Consider the following 15,812-nt stretch of genomic DNA (forward strand, 5'->3'; position numbering starts at 1 on the left):
AGTATCAGTGAGATGTAATGGGTGTATGGAATGGGTGCATTTTCGTGGATGCTCTGGCCTTAGTCGCACACGGGATTACAGCGATAGGTATGTTGCTGCTTGCTGCGGTGCGTCTTCAAAGTCGTCGTATGACTCTTCGTCGTCGTGGGAATACGAGACGCCATCGAAGTCTCCCCAACTACAACAAATTCAGCATCTAACACCACAAGTTGTTGTTCAACGGCCCGGAAATCCATCATTCCTGCAATTCAATTGCAACGGTTTCCGCAATAAGGTCAGCGAAATTGTGGATTTTATGAGTCGGAAAAACATCATGGTCGCCGCGATCCAAGAAACAAAGCTCACCGCCACATGTAGCTCGCGTTGTGATGGTTATAACGTTTTGCGGAAGGATCGCACAAGAAGCAGAGGAGGAGGACTTGCCTTCCTGGTACACCAGTCTGTCCAGTACAGACCTATCTCGCTTGAGCTTGTCTCTAGTGACCCATACATGGAATGTATGGGGATAGCAGTAAAGTGTGATACTGCCGAGGTAGAGCTGCTTAATGTGTACATACCGACGGTGAATAGCTGTGCCCGGCATTATATGCCCGATATTAGTTCGCTTTTAGAGGGCAATAACCGTCTGGTCACGAGCTTTGGCATTCCGTCCTAGGTAATGACCAAAGGGGTACAGCGCTGGCCGAGCAAATTGATAGCTCCACGTTTGCGCTGTGAATGAAGACGATCTGACGAGGATTAGAGGAGACTGTCACAGCTCGCCAGATATCGCCATTGCGGCACCAGGTCTGATAAATAACGTATCCTGGCAATCCGTCATTTCCCTTAGTTCAGACCACCTCCCTATCATCGTCTCCGTGAACAGACCACCCGATTTCATAACCTCTGAATGCCGTACTTTCCTGAACCATGGAAAGCCGATTGCCAAGCGTTCAGAGAATTTACCAATCACCGCTTTAGAGAATTGCCCACTCCCGTAGATCCTCGGGTAGCTGAGAAAACTTTCCGGGACATCATCACTGCAGCAGCCACTCGCTACATACCTGCTGGTCAAATACGCGAAATAAGACCTAATTTCCCAGCAGAGGCTGCGGGACGCAAATGAGCCTGATGAGCTTCGTCGTACGAACCATGAAGACCCAAGAGTTAGAGAACTTACTCTGGAAGTCAACAGGCTAGTAGGCGAACATAAGCGGAAAAAGTGGCTAGACCACCTGAAGCAATGCAACATTGGTGCAGGTCAGTAACTGACCGAAAGACCGTGCAACCGAACAGTCATGGTGGCTCTTGACCTATCGAAGGCTTTCGATACCGTCAACTATGCCAAGCTGTTCGAGGATATAGAGAAGACTACTCTCCAGCCATTTTGAAACGTTGGGTAATCAACTATATGTGCGGACGCCAGTCGTTTGTGGAATTCAGAAACAAGAAGTCCAACCCCCATAGAGTGAAACAGGGAGTTCCCCAAGGAGGGGTAATATCTCCAGAACTATTTAACCTCTAGCTTTCTGAAATTCCACACTCTCCAGACGGCATAGAGATCGTGATGTATGCGGATGATTGTACGATCTTGGCGTCGGGTCCTATCATCGATGACATATGTGATAGGTTAAATGTCTACATAGCTGACCTAGTGCAGTTCTTCCATCTGAGCGAATATTTCGCCGCTAAATCCACTGCCACGCTGTTCACCACATGGACGGCTGAAATGAGGCTCCCACTGAACATATTGGTCGATGGGGCACTGGTTCCGACCACTAACTACACCAAAATACTGGGTGTAATATTCGATAGCATGTTTAACTCATCCGCGCATGTCACAGCTATTTGCGATAAGATCAGAGGTAAGAACAATGTGCTCAAGTCGCTGGCCGGCAGCACTTGGGGAGCTGACAAAGAAGCTTTGTTGACCACCTACAGTGCAATAGGCCGGTCTGTGGTAAGCTATGCTGCGCCAGCGTGGTCTGCAAAGGTTAGCACTCCGCAGTGGAAAAAGTTTCAAACCTGCCAGAATGCTGCCCTGAGGACTGCAACAGGGTGCCTCCTCATGACACCAGTGGATCATCTTCATGAGGAGACGAAGATTTTACCGGTGCGTCAACACAATAAAGTATTGTCGATGCAGTACCTGCTTGCGTGTTATCGCAGGGAGCATCCCTGTCACGATTTAATGGACAGGCTTCCTCCACCCAGGCACGTCAGGAGAGATCTTCATGATCTAGAGAGAAAGGTCCAACGGTATAAAAGAGAACCTATAGACCAACGATCCTATCAGGCAGGCTTGGATAGCATCCATACTGATATGGTTGCGCAGGCAGTACAGAGATACAGTGTGAATGTAGTACTTGGAGACCATCTCCCATCCATCGCAGCAAAAGAACGCCAGCTGCCAAGGCAAACACGAGTGGTTTTAGCCCAGTTAAGATCCGGACGATGCAGCCGCCTCAATTCATATTGGGCCCGAATTGACGCCACGATACCCAACACATGCCTAGCACACGATACACTGCATTTTTTTAGCTGCCCAGCTAACCACACTCACCTGTCTCCTGATTCCGTTTGGACGCAACCAGTCCAGGTTGCAGAAATCTTGAGTCTGGATTCAGAGGAACCAGTACCTGATAACTGAAATAATACATGAACGAACATATTTGCGTTGATACAACAACAACATGGGTCTACGTTTTTTTTTGGCGTGGCCCCCATATAAAGATACCTCCCGATTTTCGGTATTTTTAGCATTTTAGCTACATTTGTTGTCCGAAATATCTGTAATTTGACATTTTAGGTTCCAAGTGGTCACAAAACTTCCCCATCAAAAATTGTCAAGAAAGGTCCCTGTTTTGGTATAGCCCTTATATAACCGTACCGGCCGATTTTAGGTATTTTGAGGATTTTAGGTAAATTTTTTTGACCGAACTACCAGTAATTTGTTATTTGAGGTTCCTAGCGGTACCGCCCGATTTTCGCGAGAATTTTAGTGTTCAGAAGACTTCAGCATGATAAATTGTCAGCATATGCTCATGTTTTGGTGTAGCCCGCATATTACGATATCTCCGGATTTTCAATGTTTTGAGGAATTAAGGACTTCTCCGCCAAAAATTTTCAAAATAGGTCTCCACTTGATATATCCCTAATATTGAATACATTTTTAGATATATTTTCGGACATATTTCGTGGTAAACAGGTTAGCAGACGAGATGGCGCCATTAAGTCCACCTTCGATATAACTTGAGAGTTATCTGACCAACCGAAACCACTTTATTTAAATAAAGCTCATTGAATGTATCAACGTCAATATATTCTTCTTAGTTAACCAAAAAAGGCCCCCTAGAAAGGGGTTCTTTTTCAAACATGTGATTCACCCCTGACTAATATTTACGTTTAATCAATCAATTAATCAACGGATGACGTCGGCATGTAAAACATGATTCAATTACTGAAAATGCAATCTGTTATTGATGTTGTTGCTCGGTGGTAGCTACTATTGTTGTTATTGTCAGTTGTATTTTTTATAAATGAGTTATCAAGACTTGGTGATGGATCTTTCATTCACAAAAAGAAAAAAACACAACTCAGAGGGGAGGAGGAGGTTACTTGCAGGTTAGGAATTTGAAGCTGATAAGGGCTTTGGAAGACATGGCACTTAACAAAAGAACAAAAAGAAAAGAAAAAAAAACTTACCCATCATCGATAACAGAACTAAGCCCAGAGCTGTCATGTCAAATTATTATTTTGTACAGGAGGTGTTGTTGTTGTGATATGTTTTTGTTTTTTTTTTTTGGTGGTTAATGTGCAAATTGTCTATTTAAAGGCAAACATGAAATATTTTTGTTCTAAGGTTAGGTTTTTTGAATTTTTTTGTGAAGTCGTTGAACAGAGCAGTCAAGGTTAGGAACTTATTTTGTTTTTGGGTGGGTTGTTTAATTTAATTTTTTTTGTTATAAACAAATTGTGATTTTAGGAACTGTTGTGTGTTGTTGTTTTTGGTTTTTAATTTGTGGCAAGTTTGTTGGCATTTATGGCAAGTTGTGGAGTTAGTATATCCGGTATTTATTGGCAATGTTATTTAAACAACTTTTGTTATTTAAATATTATTATTATTATTACTGTTGTTTTTGTCACCTTTTTTAATTCACATACTCGTAATTATTATTTCAATAAATATTTTAGACGAGTTTGTCAACGAATCACATTGAAATAAATATTGTTGTTAATCGACAAAAATGCATGCGAATCCGTCTACCGCCGGAACATTAGCAAAAAGAAAACAAAAAACAAGACAAGAGAACTGAAAACAAAACTCAGTAAGCGTATTGACTTCCCCGACTGTAAGGCACACACTGGCTAGAAAACCACACCGTACATCATCTATTAAATCGCTTCGAATGCTTTTATTTTTGCAACAAACGAATACTGTGACGAGCAGCACCGGCAGCAGCTGTCCAATACACAACGAAACCGAAACTCTTGCTGATTGCGAATTCGGAAGTTTAATGTTTGCTACGCGTCGGAAATTCAAATATTTAAAACAAAGTTTGTGATGTGTGTTTTTGTGTGTGTGTGTGAGAAGCAACGTTGACGGGAATTGGCGCTAAAAAATGTGTTAAACCAGACTACAACAACAGCATCGTTGTTATCGCGCGCGCTGAACTTGCTCACTATAAATGACACAGATCGGCAATATTTTTATACCCTCCACCATAGTACGGACTTTAATGATAATTTACGGCCCTATAAAGTATATAAATATTCTTGATCAGGATAAAATTCCGAGTCGATATAGCCATGTGCGCCTGACCGCCTGTTCTAATCACTCTAGTATCCACAATATTTGAGGTAGAACGCTATATTTTTGCACCAGAATGTATATTTGCTATAGGTAGGTAAAGTTCGAAGATGGGCTATATCGGTCAAGGTTTTGGTATAGCCACCCATATAACAGTTCCTTCGGATTTAGGGTACTTTGAGGATTTCAGATGATTTTTTACCGAACTACCTACTTTATTTTGATATTTGAGGTTTCCAAAACCTCCCCACGAAAAATTCTCAACATAGAACCATGTTTTGGTATAGGTATATATGGTTGATATATAACGGTACCTGCCGGTTTCCAGTATTTTTAGGGTTTTAGGTGTATGCAGTAGGTGTAGGCAGGAAGAACGCGTACCCGACGATTGGAACCTGAGCATCCTGTGTCCCGTTATAAGAAAGGAGATAAGACTTTATATTCCAACTATAGGCATTAAGTCTTCTCCCTATCGCCTACAAGATAGTGTCAGGGATATTGTGCAAACGACCAAAAGTCCATGGTCAACGAAATAATTGGATCATACCAATGCGGCTTTAGACCTGGCAAGTCCACCATTGATCAGATATTTACCCTGCAGCAAATCCTGGAGAATACCCAAGAGATGCAGATCGACACCTACCACCTTTTTGTCGATTATAACGCAGCCTTCGACAGCCCGCTGGGTTCAAAGGTATTCCAAGCAATGTCTGAATTTGTTATCCCCGCAAAGCTCATTCGGCTTTGTAAAATGACTCTAACTGACACAAGATCTTCAGTTAAAATAGGAAAGAACCTCTCCGAAGAGTTTTGTACCAAAAGAGGTTTCAGGCAAGGAGACAGCCTTTCGGGCGATCTTTTCAACATCCTGCTAGAAAATGGGACGATCAGTAGAAGAAGTAACCGATACCTTTATGAAGGTCGAAGGAGAATCTGCTAAAGTGGGTCTGGCGGTAAACGGCGAGAAGACCAAGTTGATGGTGTCGACGCGCAATGCGCCCATTGAGATCGGACCGACTGTTGAAGTTGATTCCTATAATTTTGAGGTACTAAGAGACTTCATCTACCTCGGCACCGCCCATAAACACAACTAACGACATCAGATGTGAAATAAAAAGAAGTATTGTATTGACTAACAGATGCTACTTTGGCTTAAGTAAGCAGTTTAAAAACAAAACCAAATCTCGTCAAACAAAAATAACGCTTTACAAAACACTGATATTACCCGTGCTGATGTATGGTTCAGAAGCCTGGGTACTTGCACAAGCAGATAAAGCAGTGCTTGGTGTGTTTGAGAGAAAAATTCTTCGAAAGATCTACGGACCAATCTGCGTTGACGGTGAATATCGAGTCGCATGAACCACGAGCTGTATCTGCTATACAACGACATCAATATAGTTAAACGTATTGAGATTCAACGATTGCGTTGGCTAGGCCATATCATAAGAATAAGCGATGATGAACCCGCTAAAAAGGCGTATAAATTCGAGCCACATGGCGGTGCACACAGAATTGGCAGGCCAAAGAATAGATTGCGCAAACAAGTGGATGAAGAGATGACAAGGCGCGGTATTCCAGAAAGGCGCATTATTCCAGAAGCACTAAACAGAGAGAATTGGAGATCTTTTCTTAGTTCGGTCTATGGAATAAATGTTCTGTAATGGGCCAGCGAAGTAAGTAAGCTACATTTTTTGGTTGAACTTCCTCAACATAGTTTGACGGAACTGCCCGCAATTTGACTTTTAAAATTCCCTGCAGTCCACCAAAAATTGAAAGATAGGTCGACACGTGGTACCTTTCACCTGCCTGAACACATTTTTTAGATTATATTACATAATTTACGCATTTGGGGTATCCATAGTCGAAACATTTTTTCACCTAACATTGTGAAAGGAAACCAATAGTTGCATTTTAATTAAGACTATTTTATGGTGGAGGGTATAAAAAGTTCGGCCCGGTCGAACTTAACGACTTTTTTAGTTGTACTATACTCATGTCGTGGTTCCTACGACGTCGATATTCACCGTCAACGCATATTGGCCCGTATATCTTTCAAAAATTATTTTCTCTCAAACACACCAAGCACGGTAAGCAGATACGGCTTACTTAAGCCAAAAAGCATTTGTCGGCCAATACAATTCTTCTTCTTATTTCACAACTAATATTTTTTGTTGGTCTTAATGCTTTGCCGAGGTAGACGAAGTCTTTAACTAGCTCAAAATTATAAGAACCTACATCCAAAGTTGGCCCGAGTTCTATGAACGCATTGCGCGTCGACACCATAATCTTATTCTTGTCGCCGCTTACTACCAGACCTACTTTTCCAGATTCCCCTTCGACCTTCTTAAAAGTATCAGTTACTGTTTTTTGGTACTAAACTCTTTGAAGAGGTTCTTTCCTATTTTAACTGAGGACCAGGTATTAGGTGGAGTCATCTTACAAATCCGCATGAGCTTTGTGGGGATACCAAATTCAGACATGCCTTGAAATACCTTTGAACATAAAAGGCTGTCGAAGGCAGCTCTATAATCGACAAAGATATGGTAAGTGTTGGTTTCCAGGATTTGCCGTTGCGTAGATATTTGGTCAATGGTGGATTTGCCAGGCCTAAAGCCGCATTGATATGGCCAAATTAATTAGCAGACCATATGTTTCGCACAATATCCCTGACACTATCTTATAAGCAATAAGAAGCAGACTTATGCCCCTGTATTTTGAGCACACTTATCTCCCTTCTTGTGGAAGGGACACAGGATGCTCAGGTTCCAATTGTCGGATACGCGTTTTTTTGTAAGATGGTGCTAACTAGCTGATGCATACACCTTACAGTGTGTTGCCTCTGGTTTTGAACAGGTAAAACACTGAATTCTCTTATTCGTATTTTCAAACTCTTCCTGTTCATATTTTAATTTAGATTTTCATTTTTGTAGTCCTGTGTAATTAATCGCTTGTATTCTACAAAAAACAGCAAATAATTGGTGTTTTAATTCAAGCAATTTTTTGTATTTATTGTTATCACTTTTCCAAAGTTATCATACAAAAACTCACACTTACACACACACAATCACATTTTAAACGCCACTTTTATCGCGCCGAAAGAACGCACACACACAGCCTCTGACATTTGTTGATATAGAATTCCCCTCATTTGTGAGGTGTTAATAGATCAATTAAATTCATTTGGGCACAAATGGTTAACCTGTAGTCGTCACTCACCTGTGTGGTTCTACAATGTGGTGGTCCGCCACTAACCGCTTAACAATTAACAATAATCTAAATTTAATTTTTTATTTAAATTACTAAAATTGTAGATAACAAAAACAACAACGTTACGCTTTTTTTCTGGCCTACGCAATATTCATCCATTGTATTTTAAATGCAAATAAAAATAAAATGAAATCGGATCATATCGGACATAAATACTCGTGCATATGTTTGTATGAAAAATACATGTTAATTAAATGAGTTGTTATTTTGTTAATCTATTAAAATGCTAGGGTTGCCAAATTTCGTTGTGAAAATCTATTTGTTTTTGGTTTTTATAGAGAAGTTGTGCCTGTAAAGATGACCATTAGGTCATCTATAAAGATGCCCTTCATGTCATCTATAAAGACACCCTTTAGGTCGTCTATGAAGACGTCCTTTAGGTCGTCTATGAAGACGACCTTTAGGTCGTCTATGAAGCGCCATTCAGGTCGTCTATGAAGACGCCCTTCAGGTCGTCTATAAAGACGCCCTTCAGGTCGTCTATAAAGACGCCCTTCAGGTCGTCTATAAAGACACCCATCAGGTCGTCTATAAAGACACCCATCAGGTCGTCTATGAAGACGCCCTTTAGGTCGTCTATGAAGACGGCCTTTAGGTCGTCTATGAAGCGCCCTTCAGTTCGTCTGTGAAGTCGTCTATAAATACGCCCTTCAGGTCGTCTATAAAGACGCCCTTTAAGTCGTCTATAAAGACGCCCTTTAGGTCGTCTATGAAGACGCCCTTTAGGTCGTCTATGAAGACGCCCTTTAGGTGGTCTATGAAGACGCCCTTCAGGTCGTCTATAAAGACGCCCTTCAGGTCGTCTATGAAGCAGCCTTCAAGTCGTCTATAAAGACGCCCTTCAGGTCGTCTATAAAGACACCCATCAGGTCGTCTATGAAGACGCCCTTTAGGTCGTCTATGAAGACGGCATTTAGGTCGTCTATGAAGACGCCATTCAGGTGGTCTATGAAGACGTCATTCAGGTGGTCTATGAAGACGCCCTTCAGGTCGTCTATAAAGACGCCCTTTAGGTCGTCTATAAAGACGCCCTTTAGGTCGTCTATAAAGACGCCCTTTAGGTCGTCTATAAAGACGCCCTTTAGGTCGTCTATAAAGACGCCCTTTAGGTCGTCTATAAAGACGCCCTTTAGGTCGTCTATAAAGACGCCCTTTAGGTCGTTTATAAAGACGCCCTTTAGGTCGTCTATAAAGACGCCCTTTAGGTCGTCTATAAAGACGCCCTTTAGGTCGTCTATAAAGACGCCCTTTAGATCGCCTGTAAAGACGCCCTTTAGGTCGTCTATAAAGACGCCCTTTAGGTCGTCTATAAAGACGCCCTTTAGGTCGTCTATAAAGACGCCCTTTAGGTCGTTTATAAAGACGCCCTTTAGGTCGTTTATAAAGACGCCCTTTGGGTCGTCTGTAAAGACGCCCTTTAGGTCGTCTATAAAGACGCCTTTAGGTCGTCTATAAAGACGCCCTTTAGGTCGTGTATAAAGACGCCCTTTAGGTCGTCTATAAAGACGCCAGTTAGGTCATGTATAAAGACGCCCATTAGGTCGTCTATAAAGAATCCTTTAGGCCGTCTATGAATACGCCCTTTAGGTAGTCTATAAAGACGCCCTTTAGGTCGTCTATAAAGACACCCTTTAGGTCGTCTATAAAGACACCCTTTAGGTCGTCTATAAAGACGCCCTTCAGGTCGTCTATAAAGACGCCCTTCAGGTCGTCTATAAAGACGCCCTTCAGGTCGTCTATAAAGACGCCCTTCAGGTCGTCTATAAAGACGCCCTTCAGGTCGTCTATAAAGACGCTCTTCAGGTCGTCTATAAAGACGCCCTTCAGGTCGCCTATAAAGACGCCCTTTAGGTCGTATATAACGACGCCCTTTAGGTCGTATATAAAGATGCCCTTTAGGTCGTCTATAAAGACGCCCTTTAGGTCGTCTATAAAGACGCGCTATTGGTCGTCTATAAAGACCCGCTTTACGTCGTCTATAAAGACGCCCTTTAGGTCTTCTATAAAGACGCCCTTTAGGTTGTCTATAAAGACGCCCTTTAGGTCGTCTATAAAGACGCCCTTTAGGTCGGTCGTCTATAAAGACGCCCTTTAGGTCGGTCGTCTATAAAGACGTCCTTTAGGTCGTCTATAAAGACGCCCTTTTGGTCGTCTATAAAGACGCCCTTTTGGTCGTCTATAAAGACGCCCTTTAGGTCGTCTATAAAGACGCCCTTTAGGTCGTCTATAAAGACGCCCTTTAGGTCGTCTATAAAGACGCCCTTTAGGTCGTCTATAAAGACGCCCTTTAGGTCGTCTATAAAGACGCCCTTTAGGTCGTCTATAAAGACGCCCTTTAGCTCGTCTATAAAGACGCCCTTTAGGTCGTCTATAAACACGCCCTTTAGGTCGTCTATAAAGACGCCCTTTTGGTCGTCTATAAAGACGCCCTTTTGGTCGTCTATAAAGACGCCCTTTAGGTCGTCTATAAAGACGACCTTTAGGTCGTCTATAAACACGCCCTTTAGGTCGTCTATAAAGACGCCCTTTATTTCGTCTGTAAAGACGCCCATTAGGTCGTCTATAAAGACGCCCGTTAGGTCGTCTATAAAGACGCCCTTTAGGTCGTCTATAAAGACGCCCTTTAGGTCGTCTATAAAGACGCCCTTTAGGTCGTCTATAAAGACGCCTTTAGGTCGTCTATAAAGACGCCCTTTATTTCGTCTGTAAAGACGCCCGTTAGGTCGTCTATAAAGACGCCCATTAGGTCGTCTATAAAGACGCCCGTTAGGTCGTCTATAAAGACGCCCTTTAGGTCGTCTATAAAGACGCCCTTTAGGTCGTCTATAAAGACGCCCTTTAGGTCGTCTATAAAGACGCCCTTTAGGTCGTCTATAAAGACGCCTTTAGGTCGTCTATAAAGACGCCCTTTTGGTCGTCTATAAAGACGCCCTTTATTTCGTCTGTAAAGACGCCCGTTATTTCGTCTGTAAAGACGCCCATTAGGTCGTCTATAAAGACGCCCTTTAGGTCGTCTATAAAGACGCCCTATAAAGACGCCCTTTAGGTCGTCTATAAAGACGCCCTTTAGGTCGTCTATAAAGACGCCCTTTAGGTCGCCTTTAGGTCGTCTTTAGGTCGTCTATAAAGACGCCCTTTAGGTCGTCTATAAAGACGCCCTATAAAGACGCCCTTTAGGTCGTCTATAAAGACGCCCTTTAGGTCGTCTATAAAGACGCCCTTTAGGTCGTCTATAAAGACGCCCTTTAGGTCGTCTATAAAGACGCCCTTTAGGTCGTCTATAAAGACGTCCTTTAGGTCGTCTATAAAGACGCCCTTTTGATCGTATATAAAGACGACCTTTAGGTCGTCTATAAAGACGCCCTTTAGGTCGTCTATAAAGACGCCCTTTAGGTCGTCTATAAAGACGCCCTTTAGGTCGTCTATAAAGACGCCCTTTAGGTCGTCTATAAAGACGCCCTTTAGGTCGGTCGTCTATAAAGACGTCCTTTAGGTCGTCTATAAAGACGCCCTTTTGGTCGTCTATAAAGACGCCCTTTTGGTCGTCTATAAAGACGCCCTTTATTTCGTCTGTAAAGACGCCCATTAGGTCGTCTATAAAGACGCCCGTTAGGTCGTCTATAAAGACGCCCTTTAGGTCGTCTATAAAGACGCCCTTTAGGTCGTCTATAAAGACGCCCTTTAGGTCGTCTATAAAGACGCCCTTTAGGTCGTCTATAAAGACGCCCTTTAGGTCGTCTATAAAGACGCCCTTTAGGTCGTCTATAAAGACGCCCTTTAGTTCGTCTATAAAGACGCCCTTTAGGTCGTCTATAAAATCTTCCTTCAGGTTTATTAATAATATTTCACAATATTTAGGTCGTCTATAAAGACACCGTTTATGTCGTCTATAAAGACGCCCATTAGGTCGTCTATAAATATACCCTATAGGTCGTCTATAAAGACACCCTATACGTCGTCTATAAAGACGCCCTTTTGGTCGTCTATAAAATCTTCCTTCAGGTTTATCTATATATATAAAAGAGCTTAGTGATGACTGAGTGAGTGAGTGAGTGACTGACTGACTGACTGGCATATCATCGCCCAGACGAAACCGCTGAAGCTAGAAAGCTGAAATTTTGACTGTGCGTTGCTGTTGGTGTGTAGGCGTGAGATAAGGCTGGGTTTTTGGAAATTCGACCTAGAAGGGTACGAAAAGTACTAAAAGGTACTAAATATGGTACCCTTTGTATTAGGCAAACGAGAAGAGCTAGAATTCTGAAATTTGGAATGAGGGTAACTGATGGAGAGTTAGAAAGATGTACCAAAGGGTTTTTGGAAATTCGACCTCTAAGTGTACGAAAATGTCTAAAAGTTACAAAATTTAGTACCAGTTGTATATTTTGAACGGATTTAGCTAGAAACTTTGAATTTGGTATGTAAATGAAGGTTAGGAAGTGGTGTTTATAAAAGGAAATGGTTTAGGAAATTCATACTCATGTGTACGAAAAGTACTAAATGGTACTAAATTTAGTACAATTTGGATTTGGGTGAAAGGATAGAGCTGGAAACCTGAAATTTGGAATTAAGATTACTGACGGAGTATAGGATTGAGATATGGGGGTAGTTTTGGAAATTCGTACTTATGTGTACGAAAAGTACTAAATGGTACTAAATTTAGTACAACTTGGATTTGGGTGAAAGGATAAAGTTCGAAACCTGAAATTTGGAATTAAGATTACTGTTGGAGTGTAGAATTGAGATAGGTTTGGAAATTCGTAAATTATGTGAACGAAAAGTACTAAATGGTACTATATTTAGTACAACTTGGATTTGGGTTAACGGGAATAGCTGGAAACCTGAAATTTGGAATTAAGATTACTGACGGAGTATAGGATTGAGATATTGGGGTAGTTTTGGAAATGCGAACTTATGTATACGAAAAGTACTAAATGCTACTAAATTTAGTACAACTTGGATTTGGGTGAAAGGATAAAGTTCGAAACCTGAAATTTGGAATTAAGATTACTGTTGGAGTGTAGAATTGAGATAGGTTTGGAAATTCGTAAATTATGTGAACGAAAAGTACTATATTTAGTACAACTTGGATTTGGGTTGTAAATGAAGGTTGGGAAGTGGTATTTATAAAAGGAAGTAATATTAAATACTAAATACTAAATAATAAATGATAAATAATAAATAATAAATAATAAATAATAAATAATAAATAATAAATAATAAATAATAAATAATAAATAATAAATAATAAATAATAAATAATAAATAATAAATAATAAATAATAAATAATAAATAATAAATAATAAATAATAAATAATAAATAATAAATAATAAATAATAAATAATAAATAATAAATAATAAATAATAAATAATAAATAATAAATAATAAATAATAAATAATAAATAATAAATAATAAATAATAAATAATAAATAATAAATAATAAATAATAAATAATAAATAATAAATAATAAATAATAAATAATAAATAATAAATAATAAATAATAAATAATAAATAATAAATAATAAATAATAAATAATAAATAATAAATAATAAATAATAAATAATAAATAATAAATAATAAATAATAAATAATAAATAATAAATAATAAATAATAAATAATAAATAATAAATAATAAATAATAAATAATAAATAATAAATAATAAATAATAAATAATAAATAATAAATAATAAATAATAAATAATAAATAATAAATAATAAATAATAAATAATAAATAATAAATAATAAATAATAAATAATAAATAACTAGCAGACCCCGGTCCGCGTTGCTGGCCCGTCGTAATGAGTTTTAATTCAAAAGTAGGTATTTTCTACCTCACTTCTTCGGTCCATTGTCAAACCGAGAAGGATTTTAAATTTACCAACAGATTTTGTCTGTAACCGTTCTTTTTTCTTACGGACTTTGTCGGTTTTTCGCCAATTTGTGCCTTTTAGGAATTATTATCGTCCATGTCACTGTCTTTATCCTAAAGCGATCTAATAATAAAAGTTAAAAAAATGATTAAATATATGCTATTCTTGATAGCACTATATGAAGCATTTTTGTTAGATATGTATTCACTGTGAATGTTTTCTACAATAAAATTTACTTTACATAGAAAACTGTTTCGAAATGTGTATGTTGCTGCACGTTTAAAGTATATAAATTTAGATGTGACTTAATTTTTCGCTGAAATATGTTAATGCGGAATGTTACCACAAACACTCGGGAAGAAACACACACACATGAACATGTCAGAGGTGTAAAATGGCACATAGTTATGGTTATTAAAGTGTGAAAAACTAACAGGAAAATGGGCAAGGTGTATATGTTTTATGTTATATGCGGTTGTGTTTTAATCATATGCATGTTTATTGTGAGTGTGTGTTTGTGTACCCTTTAACATCTTCATATAGAGAAAAGCTTTATTAGAATTTTATTTAAATATCTTCTAGAAAATTATGATACATCAATGTAAGTTTTAATTGAGATGCGTTTACTTACCCAAATCTAAATGTTTTGTGGGAAGCCATATGCAGATATGTGTATTTAACATAAATTAATAGGTTCAAACTCGCATCTGTTTTTACGTAATAACATTTTGAAAAATATATAGTTTAAGACAGAGTTTCGAAGTCTGGAGTCGAAGTGTAACAAATTTTGCTGGAGTCGGAGTCGTGAAAAAAACTCCACTCCGGACAACAATTTAAACAATTTCCCCTAGAGTTATGAAAAAAAATTGGTGGCATCTTTATTGATGCTATAAGAAAACTATTAGAATATATGTATGTAAGCAAAGACAACACTTTAATTCAGTTAGAGGAATATGGTGAAACACTTCTCACACTTTAATTTGACATTTCGGAAATATTTGTCCATATCGGAAATATTTTTATCCGCCTGCTTTTCATCATTGTTCTTGTTTTCAATAAAACGATCTGTTGGACTTCTATGAAGAACTTTGGTATTTTCAAAGATACCCTACATATCTATATATATAAAAGAGCTTAGTGATGACTGAGTGAGTGAGTGAGTGACTGACTGACTGACTGGCATATCATCGCCCAGACGAAACCGCTGAAGCTAGAAAGCTGAAATTTTGACTGTGCGTTGCTGTTGGTGTGTAGGCGTGAGATAAGGCTGGGTTTTTGGAAATTCGACCTAGAAGGGTACGAAAAGTACTAAAAGGTACTAAATATGGTACCCTTTGTATTAGGCAAACGAGAAGAGCTAGAATTCTGAAATTTGGAATGAGGGTAACTGATGGAGAGTTAGAAAGATGTACCAAAGGGTTTTTGGAAATTCGACCTCTAAGTGTACGAAAATGTCTAAAAGTTACAAAATTTAGTACCAGTTGTATATTTTGAACGGATTTAGCTAGAAACTTTGAATTTGGTATGTAAATGAAGGTTAGGAAGTGGTGTTTATAAAAGGAAATGGTTTAGGAAATTCATACTCATGTGTACGAAAAGTACTAAATGGTACTAAATTTAGTACAATTTGGATTTGGGTGAAAGGATAGAGCTGGAAACCTGAAATTTGGAATTAAGATTACTGACGGAGTATAGGATTGAGATATGGGGGTAGTTTTGGAAATTCGTACTTATGTGTACGAAAAGTACTAAATGGTACTAAATTTAGTACAACTTGGATTTGGGTGAAAGGATAAAGTTCGAAACCTGAAATTTGGAATTAAGATTACTGTTAGAGTGTAGAATTGAGATAGGTTTGGAAATTCGTAAATTATGTGA

General features: G+C 39.1%; 2 protein-coding genes across 6 annotated transcripts in view; one reads left to right on the plus strand and one right to left on the minus strand.

Annotated features, from left to right (window-relative positions):
- Positions 1–4,502, minus strand: part of PGRP-LB (Peptidoglycan recognition protein LB) — a 38,063-nt gene extending 33,561 nt beyond the window's left edge. Inside the window, exon 1 of one of the 3 annotated variants that reach the window (XM_073985485.1) lies at positions 3,685–4,502. In XM_073985485.1, coding sequence (XP_073841586.1) covers positions 3,685–3,721 — 37 coding nt within the window. In that variant the 5' untranslated portion in view covers positions 3,722–4,502. The remainder of the gene's footprint in view (positions 1–3,684) is intronic. The other 2 variants (XM_073985490.1, XM_073985494.1) reach the window with 2 other exon arrangements.
- The window catches only part of LOC141403271 (uncharacterized), a 189,229-nt gene that overhangs the window by 117,174 nt on the left and 56,243 nt on the right, over positions 1–15,812 (plus strand). The window lies entirely within an intron of this gene.

The sequence above is a fragment of the Musca autumnalis genome, unplaced genomic scaffold, assembly GCF_047663935.1.
Source record: "Musca autumnalis isolate F117 unplaced genomic scaffold, ASM4766393v1 scaffold_1, whole genome shotgun sequence".
NCBI classification, from domain to species: Eukaryota; Metazoa; Arthropoda; class Insecta; order Diptera; family Muscidae; genus Musca; species Musca autumnalis.